Raw genomic sequence first — 19,662 nt, 5'->3', positions numbered from 1 at the left:
TTGTGGAGCACAGGAGCATCAAACGCAAGGTAGGAACCAATCCTGGACACGGGGATGGTCAACCACACAACCCCTTCATGCATGTGCCACCTAGACACCACTGGGGAGCAGACAATCAACCCAACACAGTGATGTTGGAGGAAAACTGGGGGACCTCAAAGAGGTACCTACACAGTCATAGAGAGAACATGGAGACTCCACACAAACTTCAACCTAACATGGCTTTTGACCCAAACATGCTAGATTCATTGCACCTTCTCAATATATTTTGTTCAAAACACAAAAGACGGCAGAGCTTTGCAACTGTTAAAGCCAATTAGAGGAATGAAGCAAATTAGGTGAATCTAAAAGAGCTTCATTTCAACATCCTTCCTTTATTTAACATAAAGAGGCATGGCACTACTGCAGGTGGTGGATGTGGTTGGATAGTCAAGAAGATGGAGGACAGAGACGTTGATCTACTGGCTGGCATTCTGTCCAGGGCTGGACCCTGCCTTAATTTTAGCATAGATAGATAGATAGATAGATAGATAGATAGATAGATAGATAGATAGATAGATAGATAGATAGATAGATAGATAGATAGATAGATAGATAGATAGATAGATAGACTTTTTGTCCCCAGGTGTGCTTTCCTCTGGTGGACTCTCATATCCCACAGACCAATAAAGAATCTTAATCGAGTGAGACACCATATCCTTATTAGTGTTACCTTTTTAGTTTTCATCGCCAGAGTCGCACCCTTTGTGAAATGTATGTTAGACTGCGGTCGACTCCGCCGTCTCTTTGGATCCTAAAACTCTCTGCCACAGAGACATGCAAACCCATCTAGTAGCAGAAATGGCAAGAAGTGAAATTTGAGTGAAGAATGAAGTCCACGCCTACGTGCTCTCACTACATTTTAGCATTTCCATCGCCTCTTTAATTGTCAAATCACGCTCAGCAATGTTTCGATTTACTCATCGGTAAGAGAGAGACTATTTTTTCCCCCTGGTAAAGGATTCAACTAAATTAAAACATCAGATTAAGATATGGCAGATAAGTGGATGATGGGCAGCTCATTTCACAGTTATCTGATATAACACGGTCATTAGGCAAACGTACCGCTGTAGCTTTGTAAGAAATAATGTTTCACTGGGACCATGACAGTCCTTACGGCACAAAAAAAAATAAAACGACATCAAGCAGACGCTCTCAGGGACAAAACAGACATAGTCTGACCAAGAAAAAGGAATCATTAAAGAGTATTTTGTTATTCTGATATACAAAAAATGTCTGGGAGATTGGGGGGGGTGCAATCTGCTGTGCCTTCCTGTAGCCCACCCACCTTTTTTTTTTTTTTTACTTCACTATTAAACATAATTTTTGGACCCATGAAGGCATTCTACCTCCTCGTCATGTGGGTCAGATATGTGGCTCAAGATAACTAAATGAATGCATTTTAAGCTGATCAAAGTAATCTAGAAAGAAAAATTAAAAAGATAAATGGTAAACAAATTTTAGTAAAGAGAGAAATAAGACACTATATTAGTAACTGCACAGTATATAGACAGAAAATACACTTATAGATAGATGTGAAAGGCACTATACAATAAATACCTGTAGACAGATAGATAGATATGAAAGGCACTATATAATAGATAGATAGACGTGAAAGGCACTATATAAGATAGATAGATAGATACATAGATAGATAGATAGATTAATTTATAATTTTTTTGCATTTATATAGCGCTTTTCTCACTACTCAAAGCACTCAGCAATTGCAGGTTAAGGGCCTTGCTCAAGGGCCCAACAGAGCAGAGTCCCTTTTGGCATTGATGGGATTCGAACCGGCAACCTTCCGATTGCCAGTGCATATCCCTAGCCTCAGAGCCACCACTCCGCCTACAGATAGATAGATAGATAGATAGATAGATAGATAGATAGATAGATAGATAGATAGATAGATAGATAGATAGATAAGGCACTATATAATAGATAGATGTGAAAGGCACTATATAAGATAGATAGATAAGGCACTATATAATAGATAGATAAATGTGAAAGGCACTATATAAGATAGATAGATAGATAGATAGATAGATAGATAGATAGATAGATAGATAGATAGATAGATAGATAGGAAAGGCACTATCTATTAGATAGATAGATAGATAGATGTGAAAGGCACTATATAAGATAGATAGAAAAGGCACTATATAATAGATAGATAGATAGATAGATAGATAGATAGATAGATAGATAGATAGATAGATAGATAGATAGATAGATAGATAGATAGATAAGAAAGGCACTATATAAGATAGATAGATAGATAGATAGATAGATAGATAGATAGATAGATAGATAGATAGATAGATAAGAAAGGCACTATATAATATAGATAGACAGATAGATAGATAAGAAAGGCACTATATAATATAGATAGATAGATAGATAGATAGATAGATAGATAGATAGATAGATAGATAGATAGATAAGAAAGGCACTATATAATATAGATAGACAGATAGATAGATAAGAAAGGCACTATATAATATAGATAGATAGATAGATAGATAGATAGATAGATAGATAGATAGATAGATAGATAGATAGATAGATAGATAGAAAAGGCACTATATAATATAGATAGATAGATAGATAGATAGATAGATAGATAGATAGATAGATAGATAGATAGATCCTGCGGTGGGTTGGCACCCTGCCCGGGATTGCCTTGTGCCCTGTGTTGGCTGGGATTGGCTCTGGCAGACCCCCGTGACCCTGTGTTCAGATTCAGCGGGTTGGAAAATAGATAGATAGATAGATAGATAGATAGATAGATAGATAGATAGATAGATAGATAGATAGATAGATAGATAGATATGAAAAGCACTATATAATAGATAGATAGATAGCTCTGTGTTACCAGAGCCCCCAAACAGATAATTATGTGCACACAAAAGGGTCCACTTTTCATTGATATTCCGGACACCCTGAACCCTGTGGGCACAGGCTTGCTGACCTGGCACTCGGAGTGTGAAGCATGGGCACATACATGTAGCAAAATATACAAAGTCTTTCTAATTTTAACTAAGAAAGCCACATATACTAAACAGCAGGAATTTCACTGCAGACCTCTCCCTGATTGATACAAGGAGCCCCTTATGTGATGTGGGTAAGGGAAAACAAAAAAAGTTAGACGGGAGAAAAGAAAGGAAAAAACAAAAATCCCCGAGGAGCCACAGGTCCCTCTCTTTCTCCTTGTGCGGACATTCCAGGATGTCTCGGTCCACATGCACGCCGTCTCAGCTGAACTTCTGCTGCTGTCATAGACTCTCTGCAGACATCATAGCCGAAGTCCTTTTCGAGAGCCTCGACTGATTAAAAGCCTTGGCTCTGCCTGATTAGCTCCGAGATAAGTCACAATTGGGTGTTAATGAGGAGCCCGGGTACCGACAACGTGCCTCAGTGCTGGAGCCAGTAAAACGTCGCCCTCGCCCACCGATGGCACCGAGTCCCGTGATTCATTAGTAATCAATCAGCTGTGCGCAGCTTCATTAAGCAAACTGAGATAAGTAGCTGCCAATGACACGTTAAAGAAGATAATCAGAGCCGGCGCGATAGTAAGCGTGAAGCAGCATTGACACGACTCGCGGTCCTCACGGCTCTGCTCTTCACAAGGAAGGAAGCTGCGGTAGCAACTGCAGGTGCCGTCGTTCGATTAAAATAGCAACGTGCCAAAACATAACGTCTCGTTCCATTTCACAGATCCAAAACACATACGTATCACTAAAGTTTTCGCTGCCATTCGTTCAGATTTCGAGCAGGATGGTGTAAAAACATCCATGCATCATCTATTTTCCTTCATGTGCAGGGTCACTCGGGGAAGGTGGAGCCCCTCCCAGCAGGCCTAAGGCGCAAGGCAGGAACAGTTCATCGCAGCGTCAACAAAGCTTTGGCAAACAAATAAAACAGGTTTTGGATGATGGCTTCATTCAAAAAGGTTGCTATTTTTAGAAAGTTCGACATCGCTTTATTGATACGAATGACTTCATTCTTTTTTGCCTCTTATACATCACAAATGTGTCTGAAAGCGGTATGATGGCACAGTGGTTAGGGCTGTCCGCGCGGAGTTTGCGTAGCCTGCATTAATTGAGGGCGCTATATCAGCCGGTGTGGGACAGTGTGCTTGCAATCATCTGGCACCCGATTGGAGTAACTTTAGAGGTGTTCAGACGGAGCGATCCCGCTCCAAAGTAGAGACCCTTTCTCCGTCCCCTTCTGAGGTCAGCTTTGGCCATACTGACTAAATGGTTGTAATGAAGGCTGTGAAGGTGGAAAACCCGTTTAGATACTTAAAGAAATTATTCTAAACTTTGCTATTCAAATCGATTACTTAAAATATAATACACATTGAGTTTCAGGAAATATTATGCTAAATTAGGAAAATGGAACAAAATACGATGTATTATGAACGCATTCAATTAGCTGAAGTGTACAGCGGTAATGCGTGCCATCCTAACCGATCCTCGTTCACTCGCAGAAATAACGGTTCTTTAATGGCACGTTATGGTTCTTTATGAGTTGTGCGGTTCCTCGCTGCTCCATTACGCGACAGATTCATGTCTTTGCATGTGAAGTTATTTCTTTGTGCTTCGAAAAACTTCCTAATATGTGGGAAAAGGCGAATTCTTGAATGTATGGGGGCTGCAGGAAGCTAACGGATAAAGAAAACCCGGGACGTATGCAGCAAGAGTCCTTTTAAAATCATGACTGCAGTGATTCAGCTGAGTAACTGGAGTTCAAATTCACGTTTTAGATCTGTTTTGTTTTTTGGTTATTGTATTGACAATAATGTTGTTTTTGTTGATTGTGTGCGTTATTCTTTTTGTGTGTGTGTGTGTGTGTGTTGTGTCAATGTACATAAGCGGCTTCGGTTACGTTCCATGTATTTTGTGGGCGGTATCCACAAGTAGGCGGGGTCACTTGCCAATCACCGCCAGGACCAACCCTCCCCCCTATAAATCTGGAGGGTCATTTTGAATTTGCAAGGGGGTTGGTGGCAGAATTGGCACTCCGGCCGCCATATAAAACCTCACAGAGTCCCAGTCCATCTGAACTAGTGTGGTGCCAGGCCCGGCCTTAGGCATAGGCGAAGTAGGCGACCGCCTAGGGCCCCGGCGTCCGGGGGGCCCCGAAACGTCTCCTTGGTCTAATTTTCACACATTTCGCAGAGCTTCCAGGGGGGGCCCCTGGACCCCCCTTTCGCCTAGGGCCCCATAATACCTAAGACCGGGCCTGGTGGTGCTGAGGTGTCACCTGTTGTTAGGCTGCACTCGGGTCCTAATCTGGGATCCTGAGTTGGTTTGTCATGTGGTGGGTACGGAAACGCGGTGTATCGGCACCTGCTCCAAACCTCTAGAGCAGTGCTTCCCAAACTCGGTCCTGGGGACCCACTGTGGCTGCAGGTTTTTGTTTCAACCAACTTCCCTTTTTCATTGGACTCTTAGCCTAATTCAGTGAGTCGTTATTTCCCAGTTTCTGTGTTTTGGAGTCAATGCAGAAAATACAAACTAAGTTTGGTAGACTTTTATTAAAACGTAATGAGCAGCTATATGGGGAATATGTCATTTTTTAAGTCGTTAACAGTATTTTCAACTTAATTTTCATTCTGCTTTTAAGGGTGTTCTGGTTATTTAATTGATTCTTTACTAATTAGCGGGTCTGACACTGAAGTCGTTGCAGCTTTCATCATCCCGGGTGTCTACTATGCTGGTTGTTAATTGTCACTCTTAGGGTTAGATGAAGGGAGCAAACTACACAGGAAAAGCGGATAAATAATAAGAAAACAACAAAAGAGAGTTAAGCATTTCTAGCTTTAGAAAAAAATAAATAGAAATATTTCTAAATGTCTTATAAATGTAAAAAACATACTGTTGTGGTTTTCTGAATGCAGAATAACGAGAAGAGTAAAAAGATCAGCTAATTAAATAAGATCAGTTGTTATCGGTTATTATCGGCGATTGTGAATCTGATTGGAACAAAAACCTGCAGCCACGGTGGGTCCCCAGAATCGAGTTTGGGGAGCACTGCCCTAGAGGGAGTTCGGAGGAGTTCTTGTGTTTCTTTGATTATTTTCTCTGATCTCTCTGGAGTTTTGACCTCTTTGTCACTTCTCCTTGGGATTTCCGCATTGCATTGGATTGTCTTGAGTTTGTAGGCAGCTGTGTAATGTTTTGTGAAGAATAAAACCTTTTTTTTTTTTTTATTTTGCAACGTTTCTGTGTTTGCCCGTTTACCTAGCCGGGGTTTGGGTGTATGTCCCCCTCTAGTGGACATTTTTGCAAGTGCTTTTTTGGGACTTGGGTGCCTTGGGATTCCTACTTTAATAACAATGACACACTATCCATCCATCCATCCATTATCCAACCCGCTATATTAACTAACTACAGGGTCACGGGGGCCTGCTGGAGCCAATCCCAGCCAACACAGTGCACAAGGCAGGAAACAAACCCTGGGCAGGGTGCCAGCCCACCGCAGCACAATGACACATTAGTATTTCACAAATCATTTCCTACAGTTATTCACTGTATGGATCCTGTTACAGATCTAAATCAGTTTGATTTGATATACTTTGTTAATCCCTGAGGTAACATTGTCTTTTCGCATGACCTTTGGGGGTTCAGAGCACAGGGTCAGCCCGTTGTACAGTGCTCCAGAGCAATTTTCAGGTTACAAGCCTTTCTAAAGGGATTTCTCATGGCGGTAATGGGATTTGAACTGGCAGCCTTCCAGATACCAACACAGATCCTTAGCCACAGCGCCGCCACCGCCACCACTCTGCCTCAAATACAAAAATCAAAAATACATTTTTTTGGTGGGTGGGAACCTTCATGTGGATGGGTCTTTTGGAAAACCAAATTGCCATTGCTCTGAAGAAGCACTTGGGCACCTTTTATTTTTAAGGATGTTCTGACAGGTTTCAGTCAGAGTGATATTTGCATTGCGCAGTCACGCGTATTCAAGTACTCCACAGTAGGCTACAAGACACAGACTCCAGCATGTCAATGTGGAAGTGGGTGTAGTTTTTTCCAGGTTGCACTTTTTCTATTAGGGGATCACAGACACCTGGGGTGACATACGAGCCAAATCCAGAGAGCATGCCAGTCCATCTGAGGGCTGCACAGTCGGTGGGGGGGAAAAACCACCCAAACTCCAAATGAGAGGCATCTACCACAGCACTAAAGGACAAAAATAAACCACAGAGCAGGAGCTGCTCCTTGTAAACCGATGGTGGAGCTGTGAGAGTTAAACTAGCACTGGAGGTGCGTACAGGGAAATCGTTCCAATGTGTACACTTTCATGGATTTGCTTAACACCCGCATGATAACGTGCAGTGAATACCCTTGACTTGAGCATTCCTAGTTCTCCTCCTCTTTCTCTGTACGTTTATCATTCGTTTGCTCCGAGGTTGATGCGCTTGCTGCTTCCTGAGCAGCTCTTCTTCATTTCTCCACCCTAGCGGCCCGCTTCTTCTCTTCTTCCGTTGGCATCTTTTCACATTAAAACTGATTAAGTCGGTGTTTGTGTTGCAATTACTTAGTACGTTTTCCTTAATTTTTCACTTAAGTCTTCAATCTGCCTCAAGAATGATTTAAGATATGAAGAGGCAGGGGAAGTGAGTGGTCCACTCCAAGGAGTACTTGGAGGCCCCCATTAAAGAAAGGTCTCGGAACACAGAGGAACTATATAAGAACTGGCAGAGCAGGCTCTTTTACCTTAGGAGACTGTGTTCCTTTAATGGGGGTAGTGACCTCCTTCACATCTTCTCTATCTCTGTGATGGCCAGTGCAGTTTTCTATGCTGTGATGTGCTGGGTTGGTAACCTCTCTTTAAAAGAGTCCCACCGAATCAACATGCTAAATAGGACAAGCTGTTATTGGATGCATTCTGGAGCCCCTGGAGGTAGAAGTAAAGGTGAAAATTAAAGCAAAACTGAGTGCCATTATGAACAACGCTGCACATCCTCTTTCTAACAACACGGACTTTCATCCAGTGAATCATTTAGCAGAATTGTGTCAGGAGACACTATGGGGGCTCCTTTATACTGCGCCAGTAACATGCAATGAATACCCTTGACTTGAGCATTCCTAGTCTTCATCCTTTCTCTGTACGTTTATCATTCGTTTGCTCAGAGGTTGATGCGCTTGCTGTTTCCTGAGCAGCTCTTCTTTTCTCCATCCTAGCAGCCCGCTTCTTCTCTTCTTTCGTCGGCATCATTTCACGTTAAAACTGATTAAGTTAATGTTTGTGTTGCAATTACTTAGTACATTTTCCTAAGCTGGCACTTCAATCTGCCTCAAGAATGATTTAAGATATGAAGAGGTAGCGGAAGTGACGACGGTGGTAGGGATGAGAACGGCGCCCGTATGCCTGCGCCTCATGGCTGCCCTGCTGGCCGCTGCCGAGAGTTGACTCTACAATAAAATAAAAATAAAAAGAGGAATAACCTTGGGGGTCAATCATCACCCTGAAAGCGGACAGTAGACGTCACATAGTATATGTGTACCAAGTTTCAGGTCAACGGTTCAAACGGTTTGCGAGCTACAGCTGATTTAAAATCCTGGACAGACAAACGCACAGCCAGGGTAACATCTTCTATATAAAGATCTGAGAAGTCAACACTACAGATTTAAGTCAGCTCCCGTTAGGCATGGCAGTCAGTGTGGCTTTACACTTCAGACACTGGGTTACCCTGAGCAAGTCAATTCACCTGCCTGTGCTCCAACTAATTGTATCTCAGATGTCACGGGTCGCCTTTGGATGAAGAGTAAGCTGCAGACTTTCGTGTGCACTCAACAATAATAATTCTAAAATGATATTTAACTGCTGGGTTGTGCGATTTCTTCTAGAAGCCTTGCTTGACAAAAGAACCCTTTCATTCTGAAACTGGTTTCAAGGCGACACAAAAACAGTCAATGGAAGAGGGGTCTACTATGAAGCTTCGAATTTTACCAGGATATGTCGACATTTGATCAAAGATCTTGGTGTGGGAATGGGGTAGGGTCCCACGTGAAGATCTGTGTTGAAACTGAAAGAGGTGGGTGCCGGTCGGTACCAGTGAGTACTGGCCCACTTCAAGCACTGATTGAGAAGTAATATCGATCAATTTTCAGCATATCTGTAGTCCAGCAGACTCGCTAACACTGGTGAATCCGAACATTCAAGGGGAGAAACCCCATGCAAAACCCTGGCACTGCACTGTTGAGGCAGGAATGTCAGCTCTGTGCTACCACGCTATGTTACAACATCTGTACTACACTTAGTAAACCTTAACCTCAATAAAAGTAAATGCATATCTACAACATATTTTTTCCAATTCTTGCCACTTGCTTGCATACTTAAGCTGTCTTTCCAATATCTGTCACCAGACTACCAAAGCACACATGTGCACGATGTTACCTGCAGGGTTTTGTTTGTGATGGTTTGCAGTGGTATGATATACCAGCACCTCAGCCGCAACCACTAGTTGTGACATCGACTACCTATTAAATCAGGGGGTCCCCAACTCTGATCCTGGAGGGCCCCAGTGGATGCAGGTTTTCATTCTAACCCTTTTCTTAATTAGTGACTTGTTTTTGCTGCTAATGAACCCTTAATTAGCTTCAAAATAATAATGAGATGCAAAATCAGCCAAAACATGACCAGCAAAGTGTGACCATTGTACAATATCTGAAAATAAAGAAAGATGAAGGTCTCAGGAATGTTGATCTGCTCCGGTCCACAAAACATTTGACCAGAGCTCTTAGAAAAGAGAAAATCCACAATCTCGGACTTGTCTGCTATTGCACAATGAGAGCAGCGAGAAGCCATGGAATTAAAGAATGGGTTTAATGAATGACAAGACTTGGCGCCTCATTAAGCAACGGGTTGGAGTGCAGTTGGTTGGAGTTTGAGGCCCTCACTTAGTTGATCTTCTGTTGGTTCACTCACTTCACATTTCCTTTCTGTTTGGGTGCCATTTAAGGAAAGAAATGAAGCAATACAAAGGAATGATGAAGAAATTCAGGGGAACAAATCTTAAAAACAAGTCAATTCTAATGAATGGAAAAAGAGTTAAATAGTAAGATTTTCATTGGGTGTGACGAGGATGGACAGGATTAGAAATGAGTACTTTGGAGGTTCAGCTCAAGTTGGACGGTTGGGAGACAAAGTCAGAGAGGCGAGATTGCATTGGTTTGTACATGTGCAGCGGAGAGATGTCGAGTATACTGAGAGAAGGGTGCTAAGGATAGAGCTGCCAGGGAAGAGGAAAAGATGAAGGCCTAAGAGAAGTTTTATGGATGTGGTAAGAGAGGTCATGCAGGTGATGGGTGTCACAGAGCAAGGTGTAAAGGACAGAAAGATACGGAACAAGATGATCCACTGTGGCAACCCCTAACGGGAGCAGCCGAAAGAAGAACAAGCAGCAAAATCAGGTCACTAACTTAGAATGAAAATGAGGACCCCTGTATATAATCATGAGTCTATAATCAATCGTGTGCAGTCCAGATTTGTATATTTTTCCCCGTTGCTGCGCTTTCCATGTTAACTGGTTGTGGTATGTACTGCATTCGTCCATATTGCCTTGAGCATGGGAAAGGCGCTATATAAATAAAATGTATTATTATTATTATTATATTAGGGACATCTGTAGAAAGCTACAGTTATCCCAAAGAGACGCGATTCACGTATTCCGTCAGTACGTCATCGAAAAACAGTCCGAAAAACTGCAGCCACTACTGCCTGCTCTTAGTTGTGTTCCAGCTTCATCAAATGCTTGCGAACTTGGGTTTGCGTAAATGAACGCGAGCCTCGTTACTGACGAGCACCATCTCTGCACTTCTCTTCATACGATTGGCTGGCGCTCCACCCGCACGCTTCGATCCAGCGAGATGCCGTTCATTCAGGACTGTTAACGTGGACGACAATCAGCCATTGACACTCGAAGCAAAGAACGAATTAGAAACATTGCATTTGATGAAGACATGCTAAAAGAATGGAATTCTCTTTAAAACTCATTCAAACTAAGCACTGACTGTTTTGCAGGACCACATACCTTTTTTTGTGTTATGGCCAGTAGAGTTCGTTATTAACATGCGGTTGATATTCTTCGATTTCGGAAATTGCGCGTTTGTGATTTGAAAATGTCAAGCACAATATTATGCAATACGGTACACTTGATGAGTTGTCAATTTCAAATTTTAAACGTTATGTTTTTTCACTCAATAAACAAAACATGTAGCGCGAGGACCTCCCGGTCTCTACATACCTTCACATTACCTCGAACTTGATCCAAATGCCACGCATGGGCACCGCCGTCTTTTTGTTTAAAGCACTGGTTACCGGCAACTGCAGGCAATGTCTTTGCAAAATAAAACAGTAGCTACTAACAGATAATTCAATACCATTGCAAAATAATGCAATAATTATTGTAAAATAATGCAATACTTAAAAAAAACACAATAATTATTTTGAAATTGTTACTTTTTATTTGAACCGATAGGAATAAGCTTACATATAACTCATCCTAAACCAGCAGTTTAAGTTTACATTTTGTATTTAATAAAACTGAAACAACTTGGACTTTAAAGTTAGCTGCAAGTTAACTGCAATTTGGTTTGCTCGACGCTAAACCAGGGGTATTGTTTATAGAACTTTCCAAGGAGGCGAGCGTGAAAATAAGCACACGCCAAAAAAAAAAATAAAATAGGGAAATGTGTACCCCTCCTCCAAAAATTAGATTTATAAAACACGACGTACCTGCATTTCTATGTAATTTACCCTTAATAAATCTCAATCATGATTCAATTTTATTCATCACGTACACCAGCGTTTCACAACCTTTAAGTATTTGCGATCCAAGTTTTCATAACAGTTTTAATCGCGCCCCCCTAACGTAGCCCACTTATACCAATTTGTTCTTTTTTAATCAATGATATATCATAGATGCATATTTTATTATACCTACTTAACTTTTATCGACATTTATCTAACTCTGTATTTATTTTTCTAATATAAGAATGTAGTTTAAGTTAATTTGTTTTGTTCTCAATAGATGTATTTTTCATATTTTCAATTCTTGTTTTCTTTTTTTTCACATCTTCGCTCCCCACTTTTTGTTACTTCGCGCCCCCCCTAGGGGGTCCCGCCTCACAGTTTGAGAACCACTGACATACACTATGTGAAATGTAAGCCTGATTAGCTCAACCTTGCAAATATGCGCAGTGGACGAGCCTCAAACACCGCCCTGAAATATCCATATATGGAGCATGCTAATAAACCTCATGCATATGCAATCCGGATGCTGCAGAACTTCAGTGGCTCGCTCCTGATACGTCGAGACCCCGCCTCCTGCTTTCGGGAGTATCTGGCTGTGCTCCGCAACTGAGAGGGTGAGATCAGCAACATTATAGCGCCTCTCCTCTACATTCTTGAAAGCCGGAAAATGTGTTAAGCACCAGCGTCTTAGTGGGTAGCGAATATCGCCGGGCACGTGTAATGACATGATCGCGGGTACAATGAACAGTACAGGCCATATGAAACACTTAGGGTCCAGCCCTTACCAACAAGCCAACCAACACGTGCAGCACCATCACGTCTGTCAAAGCTACTCTGTCTTTGAATAAATGAATCACAAGTTGACCCACACATGACGTTTGTTGGCCTCGTGTTAGCAACACGGATGACTTGTGTGTTAATGGAATGTCAGTGCTAACCATTAACAAAAGCAGCTTCATTCTCCATAGGTGCCCTTATTGCAAAGTGATTGCAGTAAGTTGCTTTGTGCAAAAGGGAACTAAAACCCAGCTTGCATCATAGTCATCATCCTTGAGGTGTAATATGTTTGTCACATCAACACACTTTATAATAATTGATTTGAATTATTATACGCCTGAGTAGTCATTTAGCTGGTTTGCCTACCTTTCTCTGCTTGACTGAGTGCGACCATAGATTAGATCAACTTTATTAATCCCATGGGGGAATTCAAATGCATACAGCAGCAGAAACATAAAAAATAGAATACAGACTCACAGGACAAATAATACAGCCAATCAATCGATCAATCAATCAAATTAAACTTTGGGTGGAAGCATTGAATTGCCTGTTAGCCGTAGGCAGAAAAGACCCCCAGAGGTGCTTCTTAGCAATCCACGGTGAAATGAGCCTGTTGTCTCCAAGAGTGTGCCCTCCTGGAGGAGATTTTTCATGATGGCACCCAATTTTGCCCCCTTCCTCTTTTCCATAACAGCTTAACAGTGTTTCCTGGGTTTGCACTGTGACGGCTCAGGCTGTCCTGATAGGTTTATTCAGACTTTGTGCTTCTTTTAGAGCTCAGGTTGCTTCCCCATGCAGGAGAGCACTGCGCAGAACACCACACTGGCCACAATGGACTGGTGGAACATTTCCAGTAAGTATGCTGCACATATCTAAGGACCGGAGTTCCCAGTTTCACCAAAATGGTGGGTACGCACGGATCAGAGTTGCTGTAAACATACACACGTCCCCCAGTCAAGTTTTCTTTTATAAATCCTGACGTTTGTGCAGGAAAGTTAGCACACAGACATATCCAGCCACTATATGTGTGTACGCAAAATTTATAAATGAGACCCCAGGTCTTGGTAGTGACCGCTGTAAACCATAGCTGAAATACAAGGACATCACAGAGATCATTCATTCATGCCAAGCCAATAAAGCGACAAATTTAGATCACAAATCAGTTCTAGACACAGACAGGGAGAACATGCCATGGCCCAGACAGATGGCACTGGACAAGCCAATCGATTTGATCTTTTAGCGTTCCTTTTTTATGTTCTACTTCAATAATAATAAGGATGTGCACTTCCAATACATTTAGGCTGCATTTATACGCACCAGTGCTGTGAACACTCTGACGAATCACAGTTCTGTAATGGCGCTTTACTGGCTTGTGTGGCTCCTCATAGAATTATTGCTGGACAGGAACCCTCTTCTTTCTGGAAAGACATCTTTACACGTGAAATGGGTTTTGTTGGCTTTGAAAAGCTTCTTAATATACGGGCAAGACACATGGTTGTCGAGTCTCCCTAGATGGCATTAACAGTTGCAACTCAGTGCCAGTCCCAGATAGGAAGCCCATTACACACCTTACGGATATCTCTGTAATGGCACTCTACTGGGTTGTGTGGCAGAACCCTTGGATTGACAGAGAAACATTTCATTCTGGAAAGAGTTCTTTGCATGTGAAGCTGGTTCTGTGGGCTGTGAAAAAGTTTTTAAAATGCGGACAAAACAGAAATCTTAAATGTATGGGAGGCTGCCTATAGCAAAATACGGACGGATCTAGAAAACGTCAACTTAGCCGATGTTATTGTACTTTTACAGTCAAGAACCCATCAGCATTTCAGAACTCTGTTAGCATCTATTCATGACTTTTTGACGTAACCTGTCACAAATCTAAACGAATAAAGCTTCTTTCTGGAACATTCATGTGGACGATTCTTTTGGCAACCATTGGCATTGCTCTGAAGAACCACTTCGGCACTTTTATTTTTAAGAGCGTGTTTTAAATCATCCATTTCTAAACCCGTTATTATGCGCAGCAGGGGAGGCGTGGGGGGAAACTGGAGCCATTCTCATCAAGCATAGGGCGTTGAGGCAGGAGCAAACCCTGGACGAGTCTAAAAGCTCCAGTCCATCTAATTTGGCATAACTTTGGACTTGGGGAGAAAGCTGAAACAGAACACGCAAGATCCACGCATAGGGCGCAGGGAGCAACCGACACGTAAACCCCGGCCCGCTGCCACTGCGCCTACCCGCTGCAAAATGGAATTCTCTAAAGAATAATCATAATTAATGAAAATTATTTGCCATTTAGATTGTATACAAACTGAACAGTGAATACAACATTGCAAATATATATCTGAAAGAACTGAATTGGAAAAAGTCTCCTAATTATATAGCAGAACGAAGCTTAATCGAACTCAGAATTGCAGCGTCGGGCGCAGGGCAAGTGCGCTCATTGAACTGAACTGTCAATCTGTCAATTCTATAGTTATATTTTATATTACAAATATATACTCTATCTTTTACATTTTTAATATATATTCAACATACGTAATAGCCATCCCTGGTCTGGATTCCATTCAAGCTCACTATTCTGTTTTAAAATATATGCTATTTTAAATGTATGTTCTAGATAGATATCCATCTATCATTCAACCCGCTATATCCTAACTACAGGGTCACGGGAGCCAATCCCAGGGCGCAAGGCAGGAAACATACCGCCGCACACCCCGGGGGACAATTTAGGACTGCCAATGCACCTAACCTGCATGTCTTTGGACTGTGGGGAGGAACATGCAAACTCCATGCAGGGAGGATCCGGGAAGCGAACCCGAGTCTCCTAACTGCTAGGCAGCAGCGCTACTTACTGCGCCACCAGATAGATAGATAGATAGATAGATAGATAGATAGATAGATAGATAGATAGATAGATAGATAGATAGATAGATAGATAGATAGATAGATAGATAGATAGATAGATAGATAGATAGATAGATAGATAGATAGATACGGACGCCATTCAAGCGCACTGCACCTGCCAGTTCTATTTCAAAGCTTTACCGTTGAACTTTTTCTCCTTAGTTTTGTGCAAGTGAAGTGATGGGGGATTGGTACATTTAAACGATTCGTTTCAATACTGAGATTCATCAGATATTCACAAAAACGATAGCCCACCATGAGTGAATGCATTATCAGTTATGCCCTGCGCCACCTTGTTAGAATATGGGAGTTTGGAAAATTGATTAATTAATGTGCAGTTCTGAGCGGGTGTGACCGGTTACTGGTAAAAAATAACTTTTCCTTAGCCCTCTTTATAGAAGTAAACAAAATGCATCCCTAAAAATAAAATGGTGCATTCAAGGTCTATATGAAATGGTTCTTACCAGCATGCCTGCCGGTCTTTTTTTATAGTTGTGCTCCTTTTTCTTGTCCGTATCCATTGCTCTTTTGCTCGATTGTTTCCGCTAAACTAAGGAACTTCTGTGCCCACCAGTTGCTCAGACGCCGGCTGTTGGGTGCGTTCCCAATCTTTAACATTCACTCCAGAACATCAGCCTCAGTAATAACGCGCGAGGCTACACAAATAAGAAGGAGCGGAGGGCGCAGATGCGGCGTCGACTGGCTGCCTGCTTATTATTCAACGAACGCGCGTGCTTTCTTTGGTTGCGGTTGTCTAAATCTCTTCTTCTTCTTCTTCTTCACTCTCGTGTTTTTAAACATGGAAAAAAATCATCCGTTTCATGAAGGCTTATGGTTGTCAAGTCTATTTAGCCTGCCTTTAACAGCTGCCACTCGGGGTCAACCCTGGTCGGGAAGCCCATTACACACCTTATAGATATCCACACTGCACTTTTAAGAAAATACTGGTTCTGTAATGGTATACCTTACTGGGTAGTGTTGGTTGAGCCCTTGATTGACAAAGAACCATTTAATTCAGGAGTTCCAAGCATATGAAGTTGGGTCTGTGGGCTTTGAGAAAGTTTCTTAATATTTGGACAAAACAGTCTCTTGCAGGTTATACATTAAACATTTCTAACAGTTCAAGAAAACCTGAGCTACTGTATGCAGCAAGAGACAATTGAAAAAATCAAGCACCCAGTGGCATTTTTAACGTCCTTGAAAAAGCAGGTTCTGAAGATTTATATTATATTATATTATATTATATTATATTATATTATATTATATTATATTATATTATGTGTGTTATTTGGACTGGCGATGCTAAATAGACCCGTGTGTGTCTGTGTGCTCGCCCTGCGATGGACTGGCGCCCTTTCACGGATTTCTCCTGCCCTCCCACCCTATGCTTGTTGGGTTAGGCTCCAACAATTCCTCGATCCTGTTCAGGATGAGATGGGTCTAGAAGATGGATGGATGGGCGTCATCATCCTTTCATAGTTATAAGAAGCCTATCATGGATCTAAATAAATAAAGTTTCTTTCTGGAAGCTTCATGTGGACGGCACTTCTGGAAATCAAAAGCAGTTCCCGTATGTCATCGCTCTGAAAAACCACGCTGGCACCTTCGTCTAAACTCGAGGAGAAACCTCACAACGCAAGTGGAGAACATTCACGCTCCACACAAGATCTGCATGATTCTGGAAAGCTGCAGCCTCGTCCACCATACACACATGAAGGAATAAAACACTTGACCACCTGAGCCGGAAACCAAACCTTAAGAGCAGCAACATGGAGGACCCAGAAGAGGAGAGAAGAGCAGAAGTAAAGTGAACCTAAAGGCTGAGAGCGCACGTTTGAAAATCAGATGTGGGATTTGCTTCAAAGTCAACAGGTTCCACACAAATGAACAAAACGTCTTTTCGGTTTCATTAAAACTATTTTCTTTGGCACGCATACAATTACTGAGTTAAACTGAGTAATAGCTGAAATTACTTCATATTCGAGTTACAGCTACGATCTACATCCCGGGTTCGCTTTCTTGCAATTTTTTGGTTGATCCTACCTCCTCCGTTGATGTTCTCCTCGCACGAGTACCAGATCCCGGTGTGGAAATGTCGAAAGAGGAATCTGTCGTCTCCCGTCTCCCAGCTGTAGTGCACTTTGTTCTGGTTGGTGTCGTTGCCGTTATAGTTGATGCAGTTGTGTTTCCTGTCTTTGCTGCAGTTCGGCTTAGGGACCCTCTGCGTCCCCTCGCACCAATAAGTCGTGATGAAAGCAGTCGTCGAAAAGAACAGAGCCACCAAATTCAAACCTACGGCCAAGAGTGCTCGACATTTCCGAGTTGTCTTCATGGTCTCCCCCAACTTGTTCCCCGACCCCAAAATGATCAAAAAACGCAGCAGCCACACCAATAAAAAAAAGCGATCAAAAACATTCAAAAATAGAAATCATAAAAAAAGACCCCAAATACCCCATAACCCTCCCCCACCCCACCCCACCCCCCCAAAAAAATAAAACTTTGGGCAAAAATGAATGGTGAAAGGTCAGTAGCGGACTAACGGCACGGCACTTCCCGGGATGCGCTTTCTTGCAATCCGCGGTCCGCGGCCGATGAAGCAACAGCGCGTCTCCTCCGCAAAGATCATTGCTGCCCTTTTGCAAGCGATCAGGCAGAGAGAGCAGCAGCTCCCTCCACGCGGAGCTGCTGGGGGCTGCGAGTCACTCCCGATCTTCTGCCACCCCGCGTCCCGCCTGCGTGCCAGTTAAATAGGAGCATCGCGCAGCAGGAGCGAGCGGCGGGGGGACTCCGAGGCCCCGGGAGAGCCACCTGCAGGCGCGCGCACGCGCTCGCGCGCCCCCGCGACTGGCGAGAAGAGCTGTGAGTTTCGCCGCCTTGTCGCGCTCTCACGCACATCCACCGCGCTAACCACGTCGGCTCGGCGCCTTTAGACGTCGGCTGGACACTGAAGCGGTTACTTATCTCACTTTTGACATTAGGGCACACACCGCGCACAATCCGATCATTGACGATCGACCTCCGCAAGAAAATGAGGTGCCGTGATGCTTAGAGCGACCGCGTTTTAGACATTCTCTTGGGCCGATTCTCTCAAGCGTGAAAGGCGCTATACAAAAATAAAACTTTGGGGTCAGGTGTTTATTCTACTACTTCAGAGACTCTGCAGAAATGTACTTTCGTCATCAGCCTCAGAGCCCAGAGCTGCCCCCCATATGTTCCTTCTCATCTAAATTACAATCAGTTTTCGCCCGGAGAGCCCACACAAATGATCACACGCACACCCTGACAGGCGGCTATAAAGCAGACAACGGCATAATGTAATAAATCAAGCGGATCGGGTACATCTATCCTCCGCAGCGCACCTTCTTCACAGATTAATGGCGCATCATTTCTAAAGCGGTGGCTTACTAATAAACCGGAATATGGGAGAGCTATGCAGCATTAAGTTCCATTTTTAAAGGCAGGCAAACGCGCCGGGCTTTTATCGCACGTGAGAAGTTCATTTCGTGGCGAATGTTTTCACGATCAGTTATCTGAGCAACACATGAAGATTTTTTTTTTTGCGTGTTCTTCCTGTTTCTCCGGTTATTTATATCTGTCCCTGAATAGAATAACAAGATGGGCAAAATGAACTGGCACTCCTTGGCATAGAGTGGACATTTCCTGGCATATTGTTGAGTGTTTGGGTGACCCCGAGGAAGCCTCTTCACCCACCTGTCTCAAAAGAACATGTCAATGAGTTTAGTCCACCACTGTACTGTAAAGCGTCTTGGGAAGATGTTCTGTGTAGTAAGGCGCTATATAAAATCAACTCCGGTTTATTTGGCAATGTGTGTTTTAGACGGGCGTCACACGTACTGGAGGTACTGAGGAAACAGAGTAGAAAATGGCATGAAAATGCTGACAAAGAAACCCCATCCATCCATTTATCCATTCATCCATGCATCTCAGGTGTATAGTGGATTCAAAACGTATTCAGACCCCTTCTCTTGTTTCTTATTTTATGTTGCTGCCTTATCCTAACATTATTTCAGTTATCCCGCCCCCCCAGCCCCATTTCCCTTGTTCTTTCTGTGTCTCCTGCTATGTTTAAGTGCCCCTGAATGGGAATGACAAACAGGACAAACTGATTTGAGTATAGATCACACGCTTGGCATAGGGTGGGCATTGCCC

The 19,662-nt window shown here is 42.8% G+C and overlaps 1 protein-coding gene across 1 annotated transcript in view; it reads right to left on the bottom strand.

Moving 5' to 3' along the window:
- gsg1l (gsg1-like) overlaps nt 1-17,935 on the bottom strand; it is a 133,855-nt gene extending 115,920 nt beyond the window's left edge. The window contains exon 1 of the mRNA XM_028814308.2: nt 17,536-17,935. Coding sequence (XP_028670141.1) covers nt 17,536-17,824 — 289 coding nt within the window. The 5' untranslated portion in view covers nt 17,825-17,935. The remainder of the gene's footprint in view (nt 1-17,535) is intronic.
- Nucleotides 17,936-19,662: the final 1,727 nt, after the last annotated feature.

This window comes from Erpetoichthys calabaricus, chromosome 11, assembly GCF_900747795.2.
Source record: "Erpetoichthys calabaricus chromosome 11, fErpCal1.3, whole genome shotgun sequence".
Classification (NCBI taxonomy): Eukaryota; Metazoa; Chordata; class Cladistia; order Polypteriformes; family Polypteridae; genus Erpetoichthys; species Erpetoichthys calabaricus.
Note: the sequence above shows the minus strand (reverse complement) of the source record. Positions and strands in the feature narration are given on the sequence as shown.